The sequence below is a fragment of the Leuciscus leuciscus genome (assembly GCF_965113295.1).
Source record: "Leuciscus leuciscus genome assembly, chromosome: 24".
NCBI classification, from domain to species: Eukaryota; Metazoa; Chordata; class Actinopteri; order Cypriniformes; family Leuciscidae; genus Leuciscus; species Leuciscus leuciscus.
Window position 1 is genome coordinate 11,407,977 of NC_138723.1, and position 9,585 is coordinate 11,417,561.

At 41.2% G+C, this 9,585-nt stretch overlaps 1 protein-coding gene across 1 annotated transcript; it reads left to right on the forward strand.

Moving 5' to 3' along the window:
* Nucleotides 1-486: 486 nt before the first annotated feature.
* LOC309489373 (eosinophil peroxidase-like) lies at nt 487-9,191 on the forward strand. The gene is made up of 15 exons (XM_082158131.1): nt 487-601; nt 1,088-1,147; nt 3,490-3,583; nt 3,675-3,850; nt 3,952-4,084; nt 4,172-4,301; nt 4,408-4,614; nt 4,708-5,065; nt 5,212-5,372; nt 5,474-5,732; nt 5,821-5,991; nt 6,144-6,381; nt 6,646-6,842; nt 8,029-8,082; nt 8,294-9,191. Exons 2-15 carry the CDS (start codon nt 1,090-1,092, stop codon nt 8,737-8,739), a joined length of 2,682 nt encoding a protein of 893 aa, XP_082014257.1. The 5' UTR covers nt 487-601; nt 1,088-1,089; the 3' UTR covers nt 8,740-9,191.
* Nucleotides 9,192-9,585: the final 394 nt, after the last annotated feature.

The window sequence follows — 9,585 nt, forward strand, 5'->3', positions numbered from 1 at the left end:
CTCAGAACTTTTACTGCTATTTAGGATAACTCTTAGTGGTAAAATAAAGTATTTTGTGAATACAGCCCCTGTATGACTTTTTTTTTTCTGCTGAACACAAACGAAGATATTTTGAAGAACATTGGGAACCAAACAACATAGGATCCTATTAAACTGCATTGGACAAAAAACATTGAGGCATCTGTCAAAATATCTTCTTTTATGTTCCACAGAAGAAAGGCATACAGGTTTGGAATGACACGAGGGTAAGTAAATAATGACAGAACTTCCCTTTTTAGGGTGAACTTTCCCTCTAAATATTTTGTGTTAGTATTAAGAAGCTAAGTACAGAAATCTTTAACTTCCTGTAATGTAGAGCAATGAAGAGTAAATATGTGTCAGACTCAAATAAATATATAATAAATCAAACTCCACGTATTGGTAAATGCCCTTCAGTAAAAAGGAAGAAGGAAGTAAACCAGTTGCCCCGCCTACAACTCCCTCAGTGATGCTTAGCAGAGTGAGTATGAGGGACGGTATAAAGCACGGCTGCTCCATCCAGTCAGCACAACACACTCTGAGCCTTGAGTCCAGAACCAGAGAGCCTGAGACCTGTCACCAGGTGAGAAATGCAAAAATTCTCGTTAAATTATTTATCAATTTAATTGGAATAATAATAATAAAAAAAAAAAGTACTCTATGTAAAACAACTTAGATGCTGATTGCAAATGCAAAGAATTTAGAGTAAATAATTGTTACATTTAAGAGACACTTCTTATTCTGATATAGACTGATTTTTTAAATGAATTGTTAGTATTCTTTTTTTCTCAAAATGTAAAATACGTAAAATTTTTAAACAATTTTGTTTAAAAATAGCAAATGTCTACACAGTATAAAAATAGCATTTTTCATAGAATTAAAAAAAAAATTGTTTTTAATAAGTTATTTAAGTATTTTATGTTTATTTAAGTTAATATCTCATATATATTTCTCTTAAATGTAGAGGAATTTATCTTAAAAAATTGTTGAAATACACAAAACAGTGCAATTTTCATAAACATAATATTTGTTTATGTTCACTCTCTAATTGTCGCAATTTGTGTTTCAGAGATGAATCTTCCCAATTTTCTTTTTGTGGTGGGGTGCTGTTGTGCCCTTTCAATGGGTGGTAAGTTTACCAATCATGGCATCAAATTTCAAACAGCTAATGATTAACAAGAATTAAATCCTATCAAAACACATGTGTTAAAATGTTTTTGGTGCATGAGATTCAGTCTTGTGCTATTCATTAGTCATTTAAGCTATACCTGGTTTGAGAACCGTCTTCTGGAGTGTCAATTTCATAAATATGTATATTATTTTTATATATGTATATGTATTATATATCTCTTACTGCACATTGCTGTCATGTTCATGATCTGTTTCTGTTCATTAATTTCCCTATTTATCAGCCTATTGGAGTTCTGATTAATCTCCTTGGTTTCTGAGTGAGGCCAGCAGGGGGTGCACACCCTGTGGTCTGCATGGGTCCTAATGCCCCAGTATAGTGACAAGGACACTATACTGTAACAAGTACCATCCTTCAGATGAGACGTTAAACCGAAGTATTGACTCTATCAATCATGGCCTCCTAATAATCCCCATCAACTGAATTGTCTCTATAACTCTCTCTCCTCTCCACCTATGGACAATGTGTGTTGAGCGCCCTGGCACCGTTGTTCTGTGGCTGCCGTCCCATCATCCAAGTGGATGCTGCCCACTGGTGGTGGTTGAGGAGAGACCCCTGACATGATTGTAAAGTCCTTTGGGTGTACAGTAGTACAAAGCGCTATATAAATGCCTCATTCACTCATTCATTCATTGATTAGCTATTCTGTTCAGCTGTGAACCTGATTAGTCTCCTTTGTTTGCCTCATGAATTTACTCCTGTCATTGTGCAATTCATTTATCACAGCAACATTGTTACAGAAGAACGTACCAAAACAGTGTTTATTTTTGTGGCATTTTCTTTCGTTTGTTTTCTCTCCATCGCCATGTACTTTCCCGCTGTCCAGTTATTGTGCCTGGAGTAGAAGGACCGCTCCCTGGAGTAACACACCAGGGATTTTTTTCTCGACTGCTCACTCTGTGTGTTCTACTTCTCCAGTCTCAGGAAGCGGTCCCGGGCACGCCTCTCAGGGAGTGGTCCTCGTGAGGATTTTGCCTTATTCGTGGAGTGGGTGCCAGTAAACAACACCTCACCACTCACCATCTGCCCTGCGGAGGATGACATCCCACTCCAGCACTGCCAGAGACCAGCCATCCTTCATCTACAAGCGATTTGACAGAGTGCGGCTCGGTGCGAAGGTAGTGCTAGTGGAGCTTGAGGACTGGGAGGAAAACCCCGCCCACAACCCCACAGCTGTGGAGGAGATGTTTATGGCCTCTGCTACATTTTTAGAGGAACTTAAGGACATTTTTGAGGACTTAATGGACCTTTTGGAGAACTTATTCCCATTCCCCAGTATCTCCAGTATTCAATGTCTTTCCAGCACGCCCTGTCTCTCCAGAATACCTGCCCAGCCTCCCTCTCCCACCTCCTCAAACAGCCTGTTCCTCAGCCCTGCCTCCGCTAGTGTCCTTCAGCCCTTCTGCTTCTCCCTCTTACAGGATCTGTCAAGTGTCTTCAGGCCACCAGCTCCACCAAGCCTAGAGGATCCCCTGGCTTTGGTTCCACCCTGACTCCTCCCTCCCTCGACTCCACCTGAAACCATCGGCCATACAGCTCCAACGGACTCCCTCATCCAGCAGGCTCCGCCTTGGTCAGATATCGTCCTGCCTGCGCCTTTATCTGGTTTTGCCCCCTACCACAGCTCTGCCATCGTCCTCGGTCCCACCGGCTCTGCCTCTGTTCTCTGGTTAGCCGGCTCCACCTCGGACGCTCAGTGACACGGCTCCACCTCGCCCTCTCCAGTGCCATCGGTCTTGCGTAGGCTGATCCACTCATTGGCTCCACCAGTGTCTCCATCTTCAGTGACTGCATCTTCGTCGGTCGTCCCCAGGTTGTCCCCACATTCCATCAAGTAAACTCCACCATGCCTTCTCCTGTCTTCGACTCCCCTCTGGGGTGATCCCTCCATCCTGGCTGTTAGCTATTCTGTTCAGCTGTGAACCTGATCATACTCTTTTGTTTGCCTCATGCATTTATACACTGAGTTTATGTCTGTTCTCGTTCTACCAGTAGCTGTGTACCCTTATTCTTCTGAGTTTTCCTGCGTGTTATATTAAAGCTTGTTGTAATTGTATTGTCAAGGTGCGATTCATTTATTACAGCAACATTGTTACAATTGCTCCATTTTGTGGAAAATAAACAAAGAATTGTTTTAATACCAGGTGTAAATATCTATAGACAAAGTAAAGTAAATTCATCTACCCTACAAAATAAATAAATAAATGACAGGTTTCACTAAAATTTGTCATTATTAGCTTTTCTAGGGCCATATCCTCATGAAATACCCTTTTCTTTTTTAGCAGAACAAGAGAGTCCCGGGAGACGTTTCATTCTGAATTCAATTGAGGAAGCAAAGAAAATAGTAGATGCTGCTTACAAGTATTCTCGTGATGAGTGAGTAAAGTTTTAAGAATATTGCTCAATATTCCTGTGCCATCATCAGTCATTGATCTATTTTATTTTTTATAAATCTCCCCTCTTCCAGGAGTTTAGCAAGGGTCCGTGGAGATGCCATCAAGCCTTCCGACAAGCTACGTCTGCTGAAACAGCCAGCTCGAAAGACACGAGACGCTGTGAGAGCCGCAGACTACATGGAGCAAACGCTCAGACTGATCAGTGAGAAAGCCCATCATATACACAAGAGGGCCATCAATGCTACAGGTATGAGAACAAAAAACTTTGCCAAACTAGCAAAGCTCAGAAAAGATCCATCACTGACTGATGTTCCTTGTTATAAACTGTCGTTATGTGTTTTCCCCTAGATCTGCTCACTCAAGACGAGCTTAACACGATTACACGTCTGACAGGCTGTACTGCTCAAGTCCGGCCCCCTTCTTGTAGGACCACACCCCACATAAACAAGTATCGACCTGCCAACAATGTCTGCAACAACGGGTCTGTCTTGCCCTCCTTATTCAAAGTAGTCTAATTCAGAGACTCAGTGTTTGTCTTGCTAAGCAACTAAATGTTTCATATTCCCAGGAATAACCCAATTCTTGGTGCATCCAACACCCCTTTTGCCAGCTGGTTGCCTGCTGTCTATGAGGATGACTTCTCCCAGGCCAAAGGGTGGGATCCCAACAAATTGTTTAATGGTGCAGCACTGCCCATGGTATGATGGAGATGATTATGAATAGTCCAGTGAAGTCTACTTCACAATCAAGTAGGCCATCAATAAGTTAACAATGTCTGAATTCTGTCTACCTTATTGATTTCAGGCCAGACTGGTTTCCAATCGAATTGCAAGCACTGCAGATGCTGACGTAGAGAGTGATCTTGACTTTACCTCCATGCTTTCCACTTTTGGGCAATGGATTGACCACGATCTGACTTTAGCGCCCACCTCACCAAGCATTAGGTCATTTAGCAGTGGCCTCAACTGTGACGAGAGCTGTGAGCGCTCTGAACCCTGCTTCCCAATTCCAGTCAGTCAAAGATTGTCCTTCTGTCAAAGATTGTCCCACTCTGGTTGTTGTATAATAGCTATAATTCATGCTGTACTTTTTGTCAAAACACAGGCTCCTCCAGGAGATCAACGCCTGCTTCCTGACTCCTGTATCTCTTTCTTCCGTTCATCACCGGTCTGTGGTTCTGGGAAAACCGCCATGATCTTTGGTAGGGTCCCTAATGTTCGGGAACAGATCAATGCTCGTACAGCTTTCCTAGATGCTGGACAGGTTTATGGAGCAGAGGATGGGCTAGCAAAGGAACTGCGAGACCTGACTAGTGATGGTGGTCTTCTACGTGTCAATGATCAATTCCAGGACAATGGACGAGAGCACCTGCCCTTCACCAATTTTCAAAGTAGCGTCTGTGCAACGCGTAGGACAACCCTCAATGACACCACCCTAACAGAGGTGCCTTGCTTCACTGCAGGTCAGTAACTTTTAAATTTTTAGAAAATCTTATGCCTTCATATCCAATTATCAGGGATAGTCGTTATTGGTAAATCCAGCATTTAAAATGTATGTCATTTGCACAACTTCATGTTGCAAATGCTAATAAACTCTTGATGCGTGTAGGGGATGTTCGTATTGATGAGAACATTGGCCTTACCTCATTACACGCACTTTTCTTGAGAGAGCACAATAGATTGGCTCGTGACCTCCATGTGCTCAATCCTACCTGGAGTAGTGAAACCCTCTATCAAGAGGCAAGAAAAATTGTGGGTGCCTACCACCAGGTAAAGACACTCAATGAAAAGTGTGTTAACACAAGCACGAGTTACAAGTTAAATGCGGAGTACAACATATATGTATGATCAACCTCTCCTTTCTCTTTTAGATCTTGGTGATTAAGGAATATGTGCCGATAATTGTGGGCCCTAAGGCTAACAATAAACACCTTGGACAATATCCAGGTTACAATGAAAATGTGGACCCTACCATTTCAAACGTCTTTGCCACAGCAGCTTTCCGTTTTGGCCACCTGGCCATCCAACCTATCATATTTCGTCTTGATGAAAATTACCAGAACCATCCTGAATTTCCAGGCATTCCCCTCTTCGAGGCCTTCTTCTCGCCGTGGAGGGTGATATTCGAGGGTGTGTTTGTGAGGCTTGTTACAGCATACCTACAGAGACCTAAATCTGTCTTCTTTCCATCTTTATTTCTGCTTTGCTTTTTGCTTAGGGGGCATCGATCCTCTGCTGCGTGGATTGATTGGTCGGCCAGCAAAACTGAATACGCAGGACCACATGATGGTGGATGCTCTTAGAGAGAGATTGTTTGCATTTACAGTCAGTATTGCTTTTGACTTGGCTGCCCTTGATATCCAAAGAGGCCGTGACCATGCATTACCAGGTAAATATTCTGGACTCATACTCAACATGCACACCAAGTCTTAGAACCCTTTAATCTGAACCATGTGAAGCCAACTCAGCTTCATGGTGCATTACCACTGCATGTGTTTTTGAGAGAAGACTTACCGGTATCCATCTGTTGTTCCTTATTAGGCTATAATGCATGGCGTCGGTTCTGTGGACTGTCTGAACCTCAGAATGAGCAAGAATTGGCTGTGGTGATGAACAACACTGAATTGGCTCGCAAGATAATTGAGCTTTATGGCACCCCTGAGAACATTGACATTTGGTTGGGAGGTGTTTCTGAGCCTTTTGTTCCTGGTGGTCGTGTTGGTTCTCTTTTTGCCTGCCTTATCTCTAGACAGTTCCAGCACATTCGCGATGGTGACAGGTAAATATTTCTGTGTATTTAGTCTAGTTGTGTCCAATCCCTCTCCTGGAGGGCCACTATCCTCCTCCAACCCTTATTAAAAACACCTGAACCCACTAATCAAGGTCTTCAGGAAACTTCCAGGTAAATGCACTGTGGCAGGTTGGAGCTAAACTCTGCAGGACACTGGCCCTCCAGGGGCAAGTTTGGACATCCCTGATATAATCTATGAGACAAAAGTATGTGTTTGAGTGGTGTTAACGTCAGGTGTCATGGCTTGTTCAGGTTATGGTGGGAGAACAAAGGAGTGTTTACCACCCAACAAAAAGCATCACTAGCCTCTGTGTCGCTGGCCCGCATCATCTGTGACAACACTGGAATCAGCAGAGTTCCCAGAGATCCTTTCCGCTTCACCAGTGAAGCCAATTTCGTTAACTGTGGGGAAATCCCCGCCTTGGACCTCAACCCTTGGATTGAAACTGGTAAGGCACTTATGTGCTATGTGCTCATACATAAATTGTCTTCCTCTGACTGCAAATTTCTGCCTAAGCTTCTTACTACCTTTCTATGTGCTTGTAGAGTACCAAATTTATGGTAGTATAGGCACATACCAGTTATTGTAGAAATTGTATAATCTGTTTGCATGGTCACCACGGTTTGCTTCACCTGTGATTTGGTATTTGACCTTGCAGGTGACAGTGGCATCAACATTTCAGACATTGGAAATTAGGTTAGACAAGTGTTTGTTTTCTCTTAATTGCAAGAACAAAGAACGAATGTAGATGTTGTGCACATGGCAATTAATTCACTGCAAAACCTCTAGACTGGACACAGCTTGAGTAATTTCTTATTTGCTGTACACTGGACTGGTGCAGTGACAGAAATTAATACATTTGGATGTCAAGCAATGTTTTATGACTGCACATGAACTGCACCAAAACTTTGTAAGCTGTTTAATCCTTCTTTCTACCTTTTGTATGCTTCAAAGAATATTGCTTGGGTTATGGTCCTCTTTTGCATTTTTAACAGATTTATTCTAATTTAGTGCAAACAGTTAGGCTTATAGTACCAGAGATGGGAAATATCGAAACACAAATGCTTTGTTAGTGTACCTAAGTAGATTTTTCTGGAATCAGTACTTTTTCTTTCTTTCACTCCTTACATTTTTACACAAATATTTGTACTTTCTCCTTACATTTTCAAACCAGGCTCGTTACTTTAGTTTTAATCTCTATTTGGTGGCATCTCTAATAAATCATGAATTGGCTAGTCTTGACAAATGCTATGATTTGGCTCCGCACCAACGGTAAAAGATTTCTTTTTATCAGAGTAATCAATGCGAGAGACTCGAGAATGTAGAAGCAAAACTACTGATCTGTTCAAGACTTCAAGTGCAGTTCAGTTTCATCTGTTAATATGCTACTATGGTTTTGTCTTTTGTTTGCTTAGTTAAGCATTAAACTTCTAACAACTGTTAGCTTATTATCATCACTATCATCATGCAAAAAAAATAGGGTTGTCCATGGTTTCAGAATTTGTTATTGGTGTCTAGGATGGCCTGGATGAGTGTGATTTCCCAGCCTGAAACTTCTTCTTGAGTGAAGGATGTGTGTACTTTTCTAATCTCTGTATAGTACAAACATATAACATCTATGCATTAACCCCCAGATACAGAGACCTCCCAAGGACATCCGGGACCCAGAGGACCTCCAGGAGAACCTGGTAAGCAGGTCATAGATCAAACTATCTAAATCAAAATATTTCTTCAACAAAGCCACCAACCTTGCTCATTGTTTTCATTTTTAAACCAGATAACTGAACAAACCAACAGAGCCAAGATTTAAACTAACGCAAATAAAAAAAAGATATTCAATATGTTATCAATATCACTTAAAGATTTTTTTGCGTTTTCTCTAATATTTAATTTTCCCAGGTGCACAAGGTGTAGCAGGCCCACCTGGACCTCCAGGACCCCCAGGACCCCCCATGAACACTACAGGACAAAATTCTGCCTTCTTTGCTTTTGTTGGCACCACTCTTCCTGCCTCTGCTAGAGTGCTTGTGTTCAGTCGAGTCCTTTACAATGGACAGAACCATTATAACAGAAAATCAGGGCTGTTCTTCTGCCAGATTCCTGGTGTATATGAATTCCAGTTCTCATGCATAGGAAGTCAGACTTTGGGCACAGTGACCTTAAAGAGAAATAATGTTGTACAGCTAACTGCTGAAACAATCAACCTTAATACGCGATCATTAGCTGAAGGGAAGGTGATACTGAACCTACAGATAGGAGACCGTGTGTGGATAGAGGCTTCTCGGGGTGCTAATGTTATAAGCAGTTCCAGCTATTTTTCTGGCCATATTCTCTTCCCTGTTTGAGACTATTACTTTTAATGCATTACCATTTTCCTTTTATGTAGTTGTTGTTTTTATTTATTATAAATGCAGTTGCGTACAAATGCACATATCCTACGGATAGGAATAACCAGAAAAAAAAAGCGCAAACTGCTACTTTTCCATTGTCTTTTAAAACACTGATTTCTTTCTTACTGTGATTTCTAAAGTCTTTTTTTTTTTATTATAAGATGACTATGACTATGTTAGCTCTGCAAAATGAAGGGTTCAGTTATACTTAATGTTGGAATTTTGAATTGTTTAAAAGCAAAACGATTCATAATTTAGGTACATTGATGTAACCGCTAATGCACCGAATGATGATAAATGTTATTTTTGTTGTCAGATTGCAACAAAAACATGCTGTAGTCCATTCTGTGACAGTTATTTATGTGCATGCTTTTAGCAAAGTGAAATAAATTTTTTTTAAATAAAAATCTTCATATATTAATTAATTATTGGGCTCGTTCTACTTTCTAAATTGTGAGTGTGAATACACAACCAAAAGGGAAAATATTAGGCACGTGCACAGATAGACTTCAAGTGGTGCTCAAACACCGGCCCTTTTGGCCTCTGATTAGATAAGTGCGCTTTTTGCAAGACTTTTTTGTTTGTTTTTGTTTTAATTTGGCCCATTGGCACCAATTCACAAATAAGCATGTGCCCAACAACACAGCGAGGTAACAATCATGTTTGTCCTAAACTTCGGCACTGTTTGTCATCACTAAATTAAACCACTATCAAAAGATCTCAATACAGCCAGCTTAACTTACGCAATAGCCATCCATTAAGCAATAACAAGCACGCTAGTCTGGTGTTGACAAAATAACA